The sequence below is a fragment of the Crotalus tigris genome, unplaced genomic scaffold (assembly GCF_016545835.1).
Source record: "Crotalus tigris isolate CLP2741 ecotype Arizona unplaced genomic scaffold, ASM1654583v1 scf7180000017622.5263843, whole genome shotgun sequence".
NCBI classification, from domain to species: domain Eukaryota; kingdom Metazoa; phylum Chordata; class Lepidosauria; order Squamata; family Viperidae; genus Crotalus; species Crotalus tigris.
In genome coordinates this window covers 2861114-2878338 of record NW_024096517.1, presented here as the reverse complement: position 1 = coordinate 2878338, position 17225 = coordinate 2861114, and the positions used below count along the sequence as shown (strand labels likewise).

The 17225-nt window shown below is 43.8% G+C and overlaps 1 protein-coding gene across 2 annotated transcripts in view; it reads left to right on the top strand.

The window, feature by feature from the left end:
- Positions 1 to 391: 391 nt before the first annotated feature.
- The window catches only part of PCDH19 (protocadherin 19), a 105085-nt gene continuing 88251 nt past the window's right edge, over positions 392 to 17225 (top strand). For both annotated transcript variants that reach the window (XM_039330229.1, XM_039330220.1), the window contains exons 1-2: positions 392 to 3091; positions 7256 to 7583. In XM_039330229.1, the coding sequence (XP_039186163.1) occupies positions 945 to 3091; positions 7256 to 7583 (2475 nt within the window). In that variant the 5' untranslated portion in view covers positions 392 to 944. The remainder of the gene's footprint in view (positions 3092 to 7255; positions 7584 to 17225) is intronic.

Here is a 17225-nt window from a genome sequence, read left to right as displayed (position 1 = left end):
CCCGCCCCTGCCTCCCCCCGATGCCTCCCCCGGCGATTTGGGACCGCCATCGCCGCCTCGCCTGCCCTTCGGTGGACTTCCAGGGCTAGGGACTCTCCGGAAAGGTTGCCGTCTCGCCGGCCTCCCTCCTTCCTTCCCCCCACCCCCTCGCCCAGCCTCCCCGCGACTTCTCCTGCGTGACTCCCTCTCCCTCCTCCCCGGCTCTTGGGGTGCCTCTTAGCCTCAGTTTCCCCCTCTGGATTCCCTTCCATTCCCATCTTCCACTGCCGTGGTTCCCCCCTCCCTCCCTCCCTCTCTTTCCGCGGAATTCGTTCGCTGCCTTGGTCCGCCGGAGGTTGGATTCCCTTCTCTTCCCCCCCCCCTTTTCTTCTTCTACTTTCTCCTCCTCCTCCTCCCCTCCCCAGCTACTCCAGTTTCTTCACTAAGGGTCTGTGCAAAATTGGGGAGGGGGAGTGGCGGCGGAGACAGAGAAAGGGGTAAAGGAGTGGTTTTTTTTTTTTTTAAGATTTGCGCATGCCAGGTGTAAGTCAGCTGAGGTCCCTCCTCCCCGATTCACGATTGTGTGTGTGTGTGTTTTTGAAAAATTGGGAATAGATTTGCCAATTGTGTAACTCCTCCCGATCTGGTGAGTGGAAGGGAAGCGGTTTATCTTCCTTAGGGCTAGGGAGGTTGCTGAATAAGGCTCCGCTGCACTTGGGAGAGACCGCTGCACTTGGGAGAGACCGCAGTGAAGAGACCAGCTTGTAAAGTGAGCCCAGAGAGAAAGGCTGCTTTTCTTTCCTTCCTTTCCCCTCTGATTCACTCCTTCTGTCTCTTCCACAACCCCATCCAGTCAAGCCTTCCGACTTCCCCTCCTTTCCCAGACACCAAATCAACAGGCACCCGGAGAGATAGGGAGGAGGAGGAGGAGGAGGAGGAGGGGGTGGCACGGAGGGGTGAGAGCTATGGATATTCTCTGCCCCCTGCTCCAATTTCTGCTCGCTGTCTGGTGGACTGGTGTAGGGGCTCTGATCAACTTGAAGTATTCGGTGGAAGAAGAGCAAAGAGCTGGCACTGTGATTGCAAACATTGCCAGAGATGCCCGAGACGCGGGATTTGTGCTGGATCCTCGCCAACCCACGGCTTTCCGAGTGGTGTCCAACTCGGCACCGCACCTGGTGGACATCAACCCTGGATCGGGGTTACTAGTGACTAAGCAGAAGATTGACCGGGACTTACTTTGCAGACAAAGCCCCAAGTGTGTGATCTCTTTAGAGGTCATGTCGAGCTCCATGGAGATCTGCGTGATCAAGCTGGAGATCAAAGACCTCAATGATAACGCTCCCAGTTTTCCCACCGATCAAATTGCGCTGGAGATCTCCGAGACAGCCAGCCCGGGGACCAGGGTACCACTTGAAAGTGCTTACGATCCGGACTCGGGCAGCTTTGGGGTGCAGAGTTATGAGATCACCCCCAACGATCTCTTTGGCTTGGAAACCAAAACCCGAGGGGATGGTTCTCGCTTTGCCGAGCTGGTGGTGGAGAAGAGCCTGGACCGAGAGACCCAATCTCATTACAGTTATATGATAACAGCTTTGGATGGTGGTGACCCGCCCAACTTTGGAACGGTGGAGTTAACTATCAGAGTCATTGACTCCAATGACAATAACCCTCTCTTTGAAGAACCGTCTTACACCGTTAGTGTGCTGGAGAACGTTCCTCCAGGCACACCAGTGATCCGCCTCAACGCCACTGACCCTGATGAGGGCACCAATGGGCAAGTCTTGTATTCCATCCACAGCTATGTCTCTGAGAAGGCCAGGGACCTCTTCCAGATCAACTCTCAGACAGGCCTGATCACAGTCACTGGTGCGATTGACTATGAAGAAGGTCACGCCTATGAACTGGATGTACAGGCTAAAGATCTGGGTCCCAACTCCATCCCAGCACACTGCAAAGTGACCGTCACTATACAGGATGCCAATGACAACCCCCCTCTCATTAACTTGCTCTCTGTGAATAGCGAGCTGGTAGAAGTCAGTGAGAACGCACCTCCAGGCTACGTCATTGCCTTGGTGAGAGTTTCTGACAGGGATGCTGGGGCTAATGGCCGCGTGCAGTGTAAACTGTTGGGCAACGTACCCTTTCGCTTGCAGGAATATGAGAGTTTCTCCACCATCCTTGTGGATGGACGTTTAGACAGAGAGCAGAGGGACCAGTACAATCTCACCATCCAAGCGAAGGACAATGGAATCCCATCTTTGCAGGCCACCAAGTCCTTTACCGTCAAGATCACAGATGAGAATGATAACCACCCTCACTTCTCCAAACCTTATTACCAAGTCATTGTGCAGGAGAACAATACCCCTGGGGCCTACCTCCTTTCTGTTTCTGCCAGGGATCCTGATCTTGGTCTAAATGGCAGTGTCTCCTATCAGATTGTCCCATCCCAAGTAAGGGATATGCCTGTTTTCACCTATGTCTCCATCAATCCCAACTCGGGGGACATCTATGCTTTGAGATCCTTCAACCATGAGCAGACCAAATCCTTTGAGTTCAAGGTCTTGGCCAAAGATGGAGGCAACCCTTCCTTGCAAAGCAATGCCACCATCCGAGTGATTGTCCTGGACGTCAACGACAACACTCCAGTGATAACAGCCCCTCCTTTAGTCAATGGGACTGCAGAAGTCTATATCCCCAGGAATGCTGGGGTTGGCTACTTGGTGACCGTGGTCAAGGCAGATGACTACGACGAAGGGGAGAATGGGAGACTTTCCTATGAAATGGCTGAAGGGGATCGAGGTTTTTTTGAGATTGACCAGGTCAATGGTGAGATAAGGACCACCAGAGCATTCGGGGAAAATTCCAAGACAACGTACGAGCTGATTGTCGTGGCCCACGATCACGGGAAAACATCGCTTTCAGCATCTGCCTTGATTTTGATATATCTTTCTCCGGCTCTGGATGCCCAAGAATCCATAGGATCTGTAAATTTGTCCCTGATTTTTATTATTGCTCTGGGTTCAATTGCTGCCATCCTGTTTGTGACCATGATCTTCGTAGCAGTCAAGTGTAAACGGGATAACAAAGAAATCAGGACTTACAACTGCAGGTAAAGTACCGACATCTTTGATATTAGCCCTTGTGTGACTGCTTAACATCAACCCTTTAAATGTGTCACTAAATAACTGTGTCTCTTTCTAACCCAGCAAAGACTTTACTTGCTTTCCAGATAAGGCCCTATAGAAAGGTCAACTGCAGATTCCAGTTGGGGTCAAGTGGATATATTAGGGTAATTTACATTCTTTGCCTACCCAGGATTGTTTAAAAAACAAAAAACAACTACACACACACACACACACACACACACACAAGTCCCCTGGCCATGGCATCAGGGTAGTGAAAGAGGGTAAATATAGGGAATTGTAATAATAGTGGTACAACAGGCTTTTGAAGTGCAATCTTGAACGGGCAACGTAATGTATCTCTTGTGTCCTGGTTTGGATGCCTTTCTTTTGTTTCTTTTCTTTTTTTCGAAGGAGGGAAGGCTCAAAAATGAGAGCTCTCTGGATCAGTTTGAGAGTCAGCTCCCTTCTAGCGATGCTTTTTCACAGTGGCTGCAGTCCCACTGCTATCCTGTCCCCGCCAGATGAGGTCACTGTGGCTGTTTTTTTAAGAACCCAGTTTGTTTTCTTCAAGAAGGAGTTGGTTGGGGAAAAAAAAGGGAATGTGAAAGCTGGTGGAAGAGAAGATAAAAGAACGCAAGGTTTTGCTAGAAAGATACAAAGATATTTTTGGGGGTTGGGAAGGGAAAGGCAGGCCTCTTTGAATTGTCTGCTTGGGGGGAGAGATAGGAAAAAAAAAATCCAGAAAATTTTGCTTCTTGTCTGCTGCTGTTTTTGCAAGGAGAAAAGGGTAGCAAAGCTAGCTTTCCTTTAACCCTCTTCCCCTGTTCCAACTTTATCCATTCTCTGCTAAAAAAAAAAAAAAATTCAGGGTTGCTTTTTAAGTTGCTTTTCCCTGTTTTGTTTTTCTTCCCAGTAGTATTTGAATGAAGCCTGGATTTATTTATTTTTTTATTATAATGGTTGGCAGCATTCAGGGATGTGTTTGTCCAAGACGGAGGGTTACATGCAGCCTTGCCCCCCCCCCCACGCCTGCTTTTGAAATCTTAAGACACGGATTTGCGTCCCCTTGAATATGTAACGGCTGTGTGATCATTGTCTGTCTTTTGCTATTTTCTGTGTCGCACAAGTTAGTAGACAAACGCTAACCACACATGAATATCAATTGGGTGCCATAAAGGAACAGCTGCAACTGCCTATAAATGGTTTAATCCTGTTACGAATGAAATAGCCATAACTTCTCCATTCCTTCAGTTCTCGGCCATTTCAGAAAGAAGGGGATGGAAATGAGTGTTGTCGTGCTTTTTTTTGAAAAACCCTGAATGCCTCCAGCCATTTGAAGCCTGGCGTTTCTTTAGTGACTTACTCACACTGTTCATATTCACAGAGTTTGGGACTTGTGTTTCTCACTAGAGTTTTACAGAGTGTTTATATCTCCCAGCTATACAGTTTCAGGGCGTGAAAGTATGTAGGCCACCCTCTGCAAATAAGTCCACTGTGTTTCCAGGGGTTCAGCTTTTAAACAAGATCTAATATGTTGATTTTTTTTTACCAGCTCAGCCCATTAAGCAAGAATAGGTGCTGAAGGAAAACAAGACTTCAGTTGAGTCAACGGCCCTCACAGATTTCCGCTTTGGTGTAAACTAGTTGGTTTAGCAGGATGGCTTGGGGATTAATGAAGTGCACCTTAATTAAATAATTGGCCAGTAGAAGAGAAAAACACACTTAAATAAGGCACAAATGAATGCCCGAGTAGGCAAGATTTCAGAGTCCTTTCAACCCACGAGATGTTGAACAGGGCAGGTCTATAGGAGCCCTTCCAGAAGTGAACTTCATCCAGTTCAGCAGGATTTCCTTTGGGGGGAAAATGTATTTAAAATATTAGCCGCTTAGTGAAAGTGTGCTGAGGTTTTCCTCCCCAGAAGCACCCTGTGGTTTTCTAAAATATGGCAAGAGGCATGCTACGAAGAATATATCTTGTTATTTGTCCATTGTGCCGTTGAAATCAGGGTTAGGGGAATGTAAATCTCCCTTAATGTGTGGTAGGGAGGCCCCGTCCTTTGTCTACCAAACCAGGGGCAGAGATGTTACATATATGGACAGGTTAGTTGATGCTTCCTCTCAGGTGCTGATAATTTGCATAAGCCTTCTGGATCCAAACTCTAAGCATCCAATGTAGGCATTTGGATAATCTCCATCTCTACCTGTTGCTAAATGGTCATTAATTTTATTTCTTGGGGGTTAAGCAAGAGCTGTTTGAGCCTGCAAGGCTGCAGTGATCGTTTGAGCAGATAATCCAGAGAGCCTGAAATAAAACAAATGGGAAGCACTTTCCATTTATTTGTTCTTTTTCTGTGTTGCTCCTTATGAAATCACACAGTCCTGCATCGGTGGCAAAACAAAGCTTCTTTCTTTCTTGCATTCCCTTCCGAAGAATCGCATGCTGCAGTGACACAGCCTAGCTATTAACCTGCAATAGGACGTGCCATTTTTTAAGAAAGTGGATTTTTTTTTTTATTCTTTGGAGACCGAGAGAAAGATCTTTTTGGATTTTCTCCGTGACTTTTTCCCTTCAGCAAAAGTCTCACCTTGCCTTTATCTGTCAGGTGAAGATTCTCATAGTTAGCCTTCCAGAAATGGGGCATCATCCCGGGGTGTGCACTTGAACTCCCAGAATTCTGCACAATGGGAATGCTGACTGGGGGGGGATTGTGGGAGTGAAAGTCCCCATATTCTGGAATGCATTCAGTTTAGGTCATTTGTCTTGTAGTTTTGTTGCAAAGCTAGCATAGGGAATGAACTTTAATGGTGGCATTTTTTTTTTTTGTTTTTTAAGCTCAGCAGGCTTGACTTTGGGAAATGAACATTTTCCAGCCTTTGGTACAAGTGAGATCTATTTCTGACTTTTAAAGCCTGGCCACAGTGCCTTCACATCTTCCTTTAATATCTACGTCTGTGTGGCACTGATAACAAGACACAGTCCCCAGTGGTAATACTGAGTCACAGTTACTTTAGGCTAACTCATCAAGATAACAACTGATTGCATTCTTGTCTCTAATTATTTTTCTGGCTGTTGTTTACTGATAACTTTTCTCCTCCTGCTCTTTCCTCTTTTCTCATTTTTCTTTCCCGGGTGAGAGATAACGGCGTATTTCGGTTAACCAGTTAAAGGTCAAGAAATGTGCGTGTGTGTTATGCATTCCTTTCAAAACACACTGCTCTCACCGCTGAATGGTCTTGCAGGAATGGTGTTTGATCCTGCCAGATGGGTGGACTGCATCTCCCAGAATTCCTGACCTTCAGAGCCTTGCTGAGAATCCTGGGGAACATGTGGTCCACGCAACTGGAGGGAGATGCCAGGACAGAAAACAGGAACGACTTGGGATGTAGTATCAGGTGGGATGTTTCAAGCTGTGAGATATCATGAGGAAGAACCACCACTGAGGAACAAAACCTACCAGATGGATCTTTTTGAATATTGTATTAATCTGGCAAATTGACTTCATGAGATAATTGGCCTGCAGAAATCCTGGCTGCTGGGGACCGAGTCGGTGCGAGGTAATTGACTCCAGTGGCTGTTTATAAGCGTGTATTATCTAGATAGAACACCTTTGGGCAGGCTGAAGGAACATAACCTGGTTTACTGCTCTGGGAAATGGCACGGAACAATCTCTCTGCCCATTTCCCTCCCTGCTTTCCCCATTTCTGCGAATCCATTTAAATAATTTTTCTGATCCTTATTACCAAAGGAAATGCATTTGCATACTCTTTTTTCAGTTCATGGATTTTCACATCATTATTTTTTTCCCCCCCATTTTCTGCAGGCTGAACCATATCTCGGGTAACTAGATATCGACCGTTCTCAGCAGCAGAAAAAAAACAAACAAACCAAAACCCCGAAAACAAGAGGAATATTTTTCTCCCTCTCTTTTATTCCTCAATGGTTGTCCTTGTGTGTCGGATCCACAAACTTGTTTACGCTTATGAGAGACACACCCCAAGACCCTTCGCTGTCAAAAAAAAAAAAAAGAGCTGAGCCGTCAGTCACTCTGCATGTGGATGGGAAATCGGTCTCTCTGGGATGCCCTCTTGACTAGCGTGCCGTGTGTGGATGACGTAAGGTTCTCACTTTGCTTTCTTGTGTCCTGCAGAATTGCAGAGTACTCCTACGGGCACCAAAAGAAATCCTCCAAGAAGAAAAAAATCAGCAAGAATGACATCCGCTTGGTGCCCCGGGATGTAGAGGAGACGGACAAAATGAACGTTGTCAGCTGCTCCTCCCTGACCTCCTCCCTCAACTACTTTGACTATCACCAACAGACTCTGCCTCTGGGTTGCCGCCGATCGGAAAGCACCTTTCTCAACGTGGAGAATCAAAACAACCGGAACGCTGGCTCTAACCACAACTACCACCACACCTTCACGGGCCAGGGACCCCAGCAGCCGGATCTCATTATCAATGGGATGCCTCTCCCAGAGGTGAGCTCTTCTCTTGGATCGAAGAGGGCTTTCCCTGCCTGGTGAAAAATCCCCCTCCCCAAAGGCAACCATGAACGAGCTTTGGTTGGAACTGGCAGCTTGGGGCTAAATAGGAAAAAAAAAGCATTTTTTGAGTTGATGTTGGCTGCCATCTTGGGTGACTTTAAAAATTGGACCAGCTTCCCCGAAGGTAACCTTCTCCAGATGAGCTGAACTCCTGTTCACATTATCTTTACGATGAGAATGGTAGTCCAGCATATTTGGAGAATGCCAAGTTGGGTGTGATGGATCCATCGAAGAGACATCTGAAAGTGACTGTTAGCTAGGATAACAATGCGGGCTTTTTATGTCTGGGTTCCTCCTGAATCCATGCAAATTCTTGAGCGTAGAACGTTGGAGCGTATGGCTGTCTCTGAACGCTTTTCTAGTACACCTGAATGGCCGCTCTGGGAAACAAGCTTAATGACTCCTGACCTGAGTTAACAGGTCTTGTTTATCTTTGCTACTTATTCTGGACTTCCTGTAGAGTCAAATGCACGGATTTGATTTGACTTGAGTGTGTTTTGTGGAGGACCATTGTATCCCTTGCATTATTGTGGCTTTCTCGGGGTTTTCCTCCATCTGATGTGGTTTAGTAGAGTTGTAGACTAAATAACGTATCAGCATTTACTCCATGTCAGTGTTGTGTTGATGGTAGCAGGTTGAACCTGTATAGACTAGTGAAGGAAAGCGACCTAGAAGATTGAAGTGCTGTTGTTTATTCACCAAACATAGCAAGCTCTTCATTATGACCTCATCTATCTTTGTAAAAAGGATCAATTCTTGCTGCTCAAGTTTCGGGCGTCTTAAGGGTAGCAGGCTCTTCTCTTAACTCTAAAGATCGCAAAATTCAGAGAAGGACCCTTAATAACTTGGTCAGAGATGGCAGTATTAGCTTCCAGAGTTTGATAATTGCCATAGGATTACTCCTGCTCTTTCTGAGATTTGGGCTGTTAACGTTTATGAGGCCAAAACGATGCCTGAGTGAGAAATGAGGTTAACTTTGCATAGGTAGTCCTTGACCTATGTGGCCTCCAGTGGCCAGGCATCCAAATTTTAATCATGTGACCATGGGGATGCTACAACGCTCATAACCGTGAAAAAATGGTCATAAGTCTCTTTTTTTCAGTTGTAACTTTGGTCTCTAAATGAATTGTGTGTGTGTGTGTGTTCCAAGAATGGACGGTCCAATGAAGATTAGCCATAGCCAACAGGCATAGAATACTCATTAATGCTTTTGGGTCAAGAGAAAAGTCCTGAAATGGGGATTCTGGCTGAAGGGCTGATTGGAACATGATTAGATAAATGCATGTCGGCTCTTATTAAAAGAGCTTCTTTTTTAGGCAAGGCTAGTTTTAATAGCAGACAGTAGATACGATTGTGGTACGTTAAATTCAGGCCACACGGTCAACTACTTTCTGAGTATTTGCTGAGGATTCAGTCTTAAACTAACCACACTGGCTACATTTGCAAAATACACTAACCCTCAAAAAACAAGCAAGGGTAACACACAGCAGCTTGCACGAATGCAGCTGCTGAGTGTACACTATACCTGAACTAATTACATACGTTGTGAGCATAGCCTAGTGACATGTGATGACTTCGGTAGGAGATAGATTTACGTTGCAAAGCTTAATTGGGGAATTCATGGGGGGAAGACAAATGTCTAAAAGATCAGAGTTCTCAATCAAATGTTCTCATGTTTGTTTCTGTTTCATTGTATAATGTGATGAGGGAAGAACTTGGTTTGTCCCCAAAGTCTTTGGAAACAGGTGCCTGGATCCAGTGAATAAATAGAAGGTAAATATGTTTTCTATTCAGATCTGGGGTTTGTTAAATCTGCTAGGCAAGCAAGAATTAAAGAGACACCAACAAGGTATCTTAAATCCAGGCTTGGGTTAAATACAAAACCTTTGAAAGAGCAAAAGCAGTTTCTAACCCTCATTTACCATGAGTCCATTAAGCTGGAGCCTCTTTAAAGCAGAGTTTTTTCAAGCTTGGCAACTTGGATTTCAAACTCCCAGAATTCCCCAACCAGCATAAACACTGATTTAAATGATCTGAAATGCTTCTTTTGGGGTTTCTCTCTAATGGGTTGAGTTGCAATTTGTGAGATGAGATGCCAAGGATTGGCCTAGGGCAGGGGTGTTCAAACTTGGCCCTTTTATGACTTGTGGACCAACTCCCAGAATTCCTCAGCCATCGTGCCTGGCTGAGGAATTCTGGGAGTTGGTCCACGAGTCATAAAAGGGCCAAGTTTGAAGACCCCTTGGCCTAGGGCCTCTTGATGGTTCTTCTTCCTTCTATTCCTTTCCCAGACTTCTCGCCGTCTTTCACAGGGACAATGGTAGTCTTCTACCTGGATTACAGGATTGCTCAATAGATGACGGTGCTTATATCTAACTACAAAATGAGATGAAGCTTTCTCTGTGCCTTGTCATGAGAGAGGTGGGATGCTTTGAAATGGAGGAAGCTTAGGGACACAGCTCTAGTCAAGTGGTGAGACAGTCATCTTGCGTGCAGGAGGTTCCATGTTCAGTTTCTAGCATCCTCAAGATCAGGGACTCTTGTGTCTTTTGATGAGCCAAGATTTGAAGCATCCCTTATTGACTATACCGATGAGTACTCAGTTCCTCAACTGGGAGGTAACAAATGACGGGGAGATGTTCTTTTCTCTTTGAACTTTTGGGATTAGCTACTCATCAGAGTAAAAAGTATAGAAATTCCTGGATTAATTGCATGGTCTGGTGCAAGATCCGTAGAGATTTTGAACTTCTAACAAGGAGATTTGGCTGCTATGTGCTTAAGGAGATGTAGGATGGATTATTTGACTGACACCACTGCAGATTTCCTTGAAATGAAGCCACCAATCCAAGGATACTCTTCCTTCATCCATTCATTCTTTTCAATTTTGAAGTGGAAATACTGTTGGGCCCACCAACATCCTTACAAATATCTAGTTTACCCCATCTCCTTGGATTTGAGATGGTTGGAGAAACATGCTATGATATATCAAAGCTTTTTGTTAGAAGACAAGCTCTTTTTTCTCACTGCTGGGAGTTGAAAATACTCATTCAGCTATAGTATGTACCCAATCCGGTTGGACATTTTTGATTAACACGGATTTGCTTCTCTTTGAATTACTTGGCATTAAGTAAATATCAAGTAGTTTTTTTATAATGGCATTGTCGTATTTCTTACTTTACATAGAATAACAAAGCTAAGAAGTTGGTGAAATATTGATGAGTTGTTCCATACTGCTTCTTGTTTTTATTTCATTTTGGGTTCCTGGCTAAATACATGGATTCCAAGCTTATTTCTTTGCAAAAGCAAATACTAACTATGGCTGCATCCACACAGGAGATTTGGAAGCTATACTTGCACAACTTGCTATGACAGCTTAGCTTTATCCTGATTATTTAGTTTTTGGTAGAGTTTTGCACACTTCCATTCACTAATTTATCCTCCTGTGTATTGAGTGAATGTGGAAAAGGGATCCTTTTAGTAACTCTTTTAGTAACTCAAGATATGTGTGATGCAGAACTATGTTTTAAATAAACTTTAACTAAGATATGTGTGTTAGACAAACATAATCTGTTACTTTGTTTGAAGCTGAGACTGGCAACCTGGTATTGGATTAATATGATGTGGGAACCAGAATGTTGAACTGGTGCAGAGGATTCACAATTTTTATTTCTTTTAGCGAGTGTTTCTTTGAGTCAGTTTTTGATTCCTGGTGACTACTTGGATAAATCCCTGCAGTTTTCTTGGGAATAGAATAGAGTAGAGTAGAGTAGAGTAGAGTAGAGTAGAGTAGTGTAGAGTAGTGTAGAGTAGAATAGAAAATATGAAATGGAATGGAATAGAATAGAATATTGTCATTTAAATGTACAGTAATCAGCATACATTAAAATAAAATTACATTGCATTCAGTTCTAAACCCCCCCCCCCATTATGCATATACCTACATACACACATATATATGACACAGGGAAACATCACAGTCTTTGCCATTGTCTCCTTCCTTGGGCTGAGAGAAAGGGACTGGTCCAAAGTCACCCACCTGGTTTTGTTCCTAAGGTGCGTCTAGAACTCACAGTCTCCTGGTTTGTAGCCTAGTGCCTTAAATACTACACCAAGCTGGTTATCAGAAAGCTGCCATGGTGGAATAATGATCACTGATGACTGAATGAGCCGATCAATTACAACTATCATCCCCTGCCCAGCGAACAGTAACTGTAGTATGTTTTGGTTTTTGGCGTAACAGTTTAAATAGAGGCAGTCCTGGGCATCTCTTCCTTGGTTTGAAGTAAATACCAGGGAGAAAAAGATGGTTGATGGGACTTATTTTTAGCCTGGCTTCATGCCACAGTTTGGAAATCTGAAAAAAATATAACGGTTGCTTGTACAAGTCTGACGTTTATTTCTGCAAAGGACTTAATAGATGTTTGTAGATCAGTTGGTCTGTGGACCTCAGTCTCTCCATCTGCAGTATTGTAATGATGATGGTGGTTTCTTACTTAAGGGGCGGGGGAAGATAGGCAATAGGTTAATTTTCCCAGACAGCAGAAATTAAGATGGAAAGTTGGTCAAGAGGAATACTATGCAACCCTTTTCTGTCTCCATTCCCTTTGTGTTCTGTGAGAAATATGGGGACTATGTCTGCTTTGTTGGTATCTGTCCATCTATCCATCCATCCATCCATCCATCCATCCATCCATCCATCCATCCATCCATCCATCCATATAACCAACCAACCAACCAACCAACCAACCAATCAACCAAATGTCTTCCAATAGACCTTGCCTTTTCTCTTCCTTAGCCTTCTCTGGCTGCATTTTCCTGTGTGTTTTCCCTTTTCGGATTGCATCATATCACACCCAAGAATTTCACATGCCAAACCCAGTACTTGGTCTCTTTAAGATTACCCACACCAAGTCAGCACCAAGGCAACTTCTGAATTGCTGCAGAAGTACTTGGCGCAAATAGTGAACTCAACAGACTGTAGCAGTTACAGTGAGGGAGAATATGCATATATATATAAAATGCAATTAAGGGCATGCAGCAGATGTAATATGACACCGTTCCAGAGAATTAAACCTCCATGTCAGTGCCAGTGTTGATACGGGATGTATAATCACATTTCTCCACTGCAATTGAATGGCATCGACCTGTGAATAATCACCCAGGTATTCCAAAGGTAGCTGCTCTTATAGTCTTGTACAGTACTTGGGTTATTATTTGACAACTGCGATGAGATGGAAGATGACCAACCTTTTGAGTTTCACGGGGTTCTTTAAGTAATGGAGCTGAAACAAAATTATGCTTATAAAGTCAAGGCTTTGAGGCAGGGTCTCTGGACCAATGGTGCAATCTATTTTTACTCCTAAGTTTATCCCAGGAATTGGTGATGAATGTTCTCAGGATGCTTGAGAATTTCTTTCAAATTTCTTTTGGTGGTGTTTTTGAGTTTGCTTTCTTACTGGACATGGTGAAGGATGTGTGGCTGTTAAGAGCACTATTTTCTGTTGTGTCTTCCGATGAGACTGAATGTTCCTTGGCTGCCTACACTTTCCAGGACTGGAAAAGTCCCATAGGAAGCTCTTTCCTGTTCTTCTCCTCTTTGGCATTTAATCCAAGTGTAGGAAGCTGAAGAAACTCCTAAGTGCTGGAGAGGTGATAGTATAGTGTAAGACAGGGTATATATCACATCCCTTTGCCCTTTTATAACAGAATGTCTGTGTTTGCAGAACAAGCTTGGCAAAATCAATTGAAGGCCCAGTATTTGCATTTGCAAAACTTGGTTAGTTTGAACTTTGATTTGTTTTGGGTCTCTTGGACTATTGTGCAAACCCAGGCTGTATGAATGCGGTAATAGTTGATGCTTTGTGTGACTTCAGAAAAATAAATGAAGAAAGGTATTTTATGAATATGAGCAGTAAGTGCAAGGGGCACTATTTTGCATCCGTGTGAATGGCGCTAAAATTCTCTTTTGAAAGAAATGTCAAAAGCAAATTCTCATCGGTTAAAGTAAGAATGGGTAGAGAAAAAAAAGAATACCATTTTTGTGTAGGGTGCATGGTCCACTCTACTTTGAGCAAACACCATGTGTTTTTTGGGGGACATGTCTAGCCTGTGTCTTACATCTGCCTCTGAGTTATATGATGCAAATAATTAACGATTTAAAAAAAACCTATAACGGTTCAAGAAGTTGAGAAAATGGCAGCTTGGGTTGGCCTTTAGAGCAAGGCCAACAATAACATTTAAGCACTTTACAGAATTACGTGTGGCGTGAACGGTGGGCTAAATTTGGAAGCGGTCAGAGTAACTAAAAGGCACTTTGTACAACTGGCGTTTCTTAAAGAGAGGCAGATTTGCACAGATGTTTTCGTCCTCTTATTTGTGAGCCGGGCATTCATTGTAGAGAGCTGTCTTTTCCTCAACATCAGCACTCTTTATAATGAGGACGACAACGATGACAAAAATGAGGATAATAATTAACAAGCAGTTACCTACCTACTTAGAAAGCAAGTCATTGCCAACCCTCATTGCACGGAAAGGATTCAGCTAATTGCTAGTACTTTTTAGCAAAGAATTTTGAACGTTTGAGTGGAAACTGCTAAAGATAACACACAGGAGGGAGGACTGCTTGGTTTCACCCTGTTTGTTTCCCCCCTGGTGTGTTTTCTTGGGCTTTGTCTATTTTGGATTTATTATTTATTAATTGTTAGATTTCTATCCCACTCTAATTACTCTGTAAGTAACACAAAGCAGTGAGCCTATATAATATACCTTCCTCCTCCTATTTTGCTCACAGCACAACCCTGTGAGGTGGGTTGGGCTGAGTGTGACTGGCCAAGTCACCCAGCCAGTTTTCATGCCTAAGGTGGGACTAGAACTCACAGTCTCCTGGTGATTGGCCCAAAATCACCCAGCCAGCTTTCATGCCTAAGGTGGGACTAGAACTCATAGTTGTCTGGCAATTGGCTCAAAGGTAATTTTCAAGCCTAAGGAGGGACCAGTACTTAGAGTTCCGGTAATTGGCTTGGCACCTTAACCACTAAGAGACTTATAGTTTTGAGTTACAGGGAGGTTTTTTTTCCTAACACTTCTGGTGGACATGTGGCTTTTCTCTTATTACTAGGATCCATAGGCAAAATGCTGCTTGGGGCAAGTTATGAAATCTCGTGAGCTTTATATGCCACTTACCGTGAGATTCTTCTTTGTATCTTGGTAGTGAGTGGGTATCTTTAAGGGAAGCGAGAAAGAGAAAAGTACCTAATAGAACATCTCTCTGTCTTTTTAGCCAGAGAAAGGCTAAGACTGGAGTTGTTAGGCAACTGGTCTTTTAAATCTCAAGGCTCCTTTTTATTGTAGCAGTTAAGAACTTTGAAGTAAAAAAATAAAAAAAGTCCCCGCAGAATAGGTGTTAGTAAAGCTTATTTCTTGTTCTGTAAAGCAGGCTTTCTTCTACCTTCCTTCCCCCCCTCCCCAGCTAAGATATAGAATTGTATACTCTAAAAACCTCTTTATAATACAGGCGAGGTCTAGTTTTTGTTCTAAAAGGGAGCTCTCCAAATTCTGAACCATTCGATGCTGAAGAACAGCTAAATATCAAGGCCAGAATGTTACATAAAGCAAGTGCATCTGATTCTCCCAATTCACCAGGTTTTGTTCTAAAAAGGGTAGCCTTGAAGAAGCTCTGGTTTCTTCACTGGCAACTTTATTTGGGTTTTGCCCAGATTTCTGAGAACATGCATTTTGGGAAAGATCTGGTTTTAATGAAGGAGAATATTGGTAGTTCAGGGTTGAAATGAGGGGTCCTTGATACTCTCTGAACTTGGTTGTTTTCTTGCAGATGTTTCATTACCCAACTAAGTAACATCATCAGTGCCAGAAGGGAGTGGGGTTTGTGGATAGGAGGAGGAGGAGGGGGGAGGGGGAAGAGGAGGAGGAGGAGAAGGAGGAGGAGGAAGAGGAGGAAGAGAAAGACTGTGGGGTCCTTGGTACTCTCTGAGCTTGGTTATTTTCTTGCAGATGTTTCATGACCCAACTAAGTAACATCATCAGTGCTAGAAGGGCGTGGGGTTTGTGGATAGGAGGAGGAGGAGGAGGAGGAGGAGGAGGAGGAGGAGGAGGAGGAGGAAGATTGTGGGGTCCTTGGTACTCTCTGAGCTTGGTGGTTTTCTTGCAGATGTTTCATTAGCCAAACTAGGTAACATCATCAGTGCTAGGGATAGCCCCCCCCATTCCATTCAATATCTGCTCTTTTATTTTTCTGAACATCAAGCAGTTCTTCCTTTGAGTTCCAAGACATATCACTAGCACTGATGATCAGATCTGATTTTTTTTTTCTTAATTACAGTGTCAGATATCGGAGGTTGAAGTTGGCAACAGAAGAAACCTGGAATTCTGGAGCAACACAACGTGGCTCCAGATGAGTTCACAAAGCCACAGGGTGTAGCACACGACCAGAGTAACTTTGCCTACATACGTAGCAATGGTTCTTTTTCTTTTTTCTTTTTAGCTTTTACTTGTTTCCAAAAGGAGTTGAAATTTGTATGAGATATTGGTGAAATGCCAATCAGGCCCTTTTAATGGAGACTCTCTGCTGTAGCTCAGAGAAGTAATGAGATAGCACCAGGCCATGTTACTCCAGTGTAAGATTCTTCGGAATAGCAGGGGTTTTTCTGGCTTAGCTTGTAGTTGGGGATTGTAGATCAGAACGGTCCAATGTTGGTGAAAACCAGCTTTTGGACAGCAATAAACAAATGTTGCTGGAAGGACGTGCTTTTGGTTTTTCATTTCCTGTTCTCAGGATGAATTCAGGCAACTCACAATGGAGAAAAGGCGTTTTCCCAATAAGTCTGTTTGTAAGCATTTTGGACAGGGGTATGTACGTCAGAACTCATGTTCCTAGGTTGAACTTGGTTTCCTGCAGGGAATCCCTGGTCTACAGTCCTAGCAGGATCATGCTGTGGAATTTTGGTGGCAAAATACCAGGTTTTGGTGGCATTCCACCCCCCCTTTTACATTGGTATAATTCCTTCAGCTTGACAATCATTTCAGATCACTCACTCCAGTGATGCCACACATAGAACTTGGCTGCATCGTCTGAACTCCGTCTCCTAAATGAAAGCTTATGGTGATGTGTGAACCCAGCCTCTGTGACTATTTTAATGAATCAGGTTCATGCAGACAATGGCTTAGCATGATGTATGATGAACTCAGCCTTATTTTGGGTGGTCTGATTCATCCCATCATTCAAGATGCTTTTAGTGTGGAAGTCTTATCTTAAACATTGGTACTATGTAGCTTTGCCTTTCTTGGAATAATAATAATAGTAGTAAAGTTGGAAGGGGCCTTGGAGGTCATCTAGTCCAACCCCCTGCTCAGGCAAGAAACCCTACACCATTTCGGACAAATGGCTGTCCAGTCTCTTCTTAAAGACTTTCAGTGTTGGAGCATTCACCGCTTCTGGAGGCAGGTTGTTCCACTGGTTAATTGTTCTAACTGTCAGGAAGTTTCTCCTTAGTTCTAGGTTGCTTCTCTCCTTGATTAGTTTCCATCCGTTGCTTCTTGTCCTGCCTTCAGGTGCTTTGA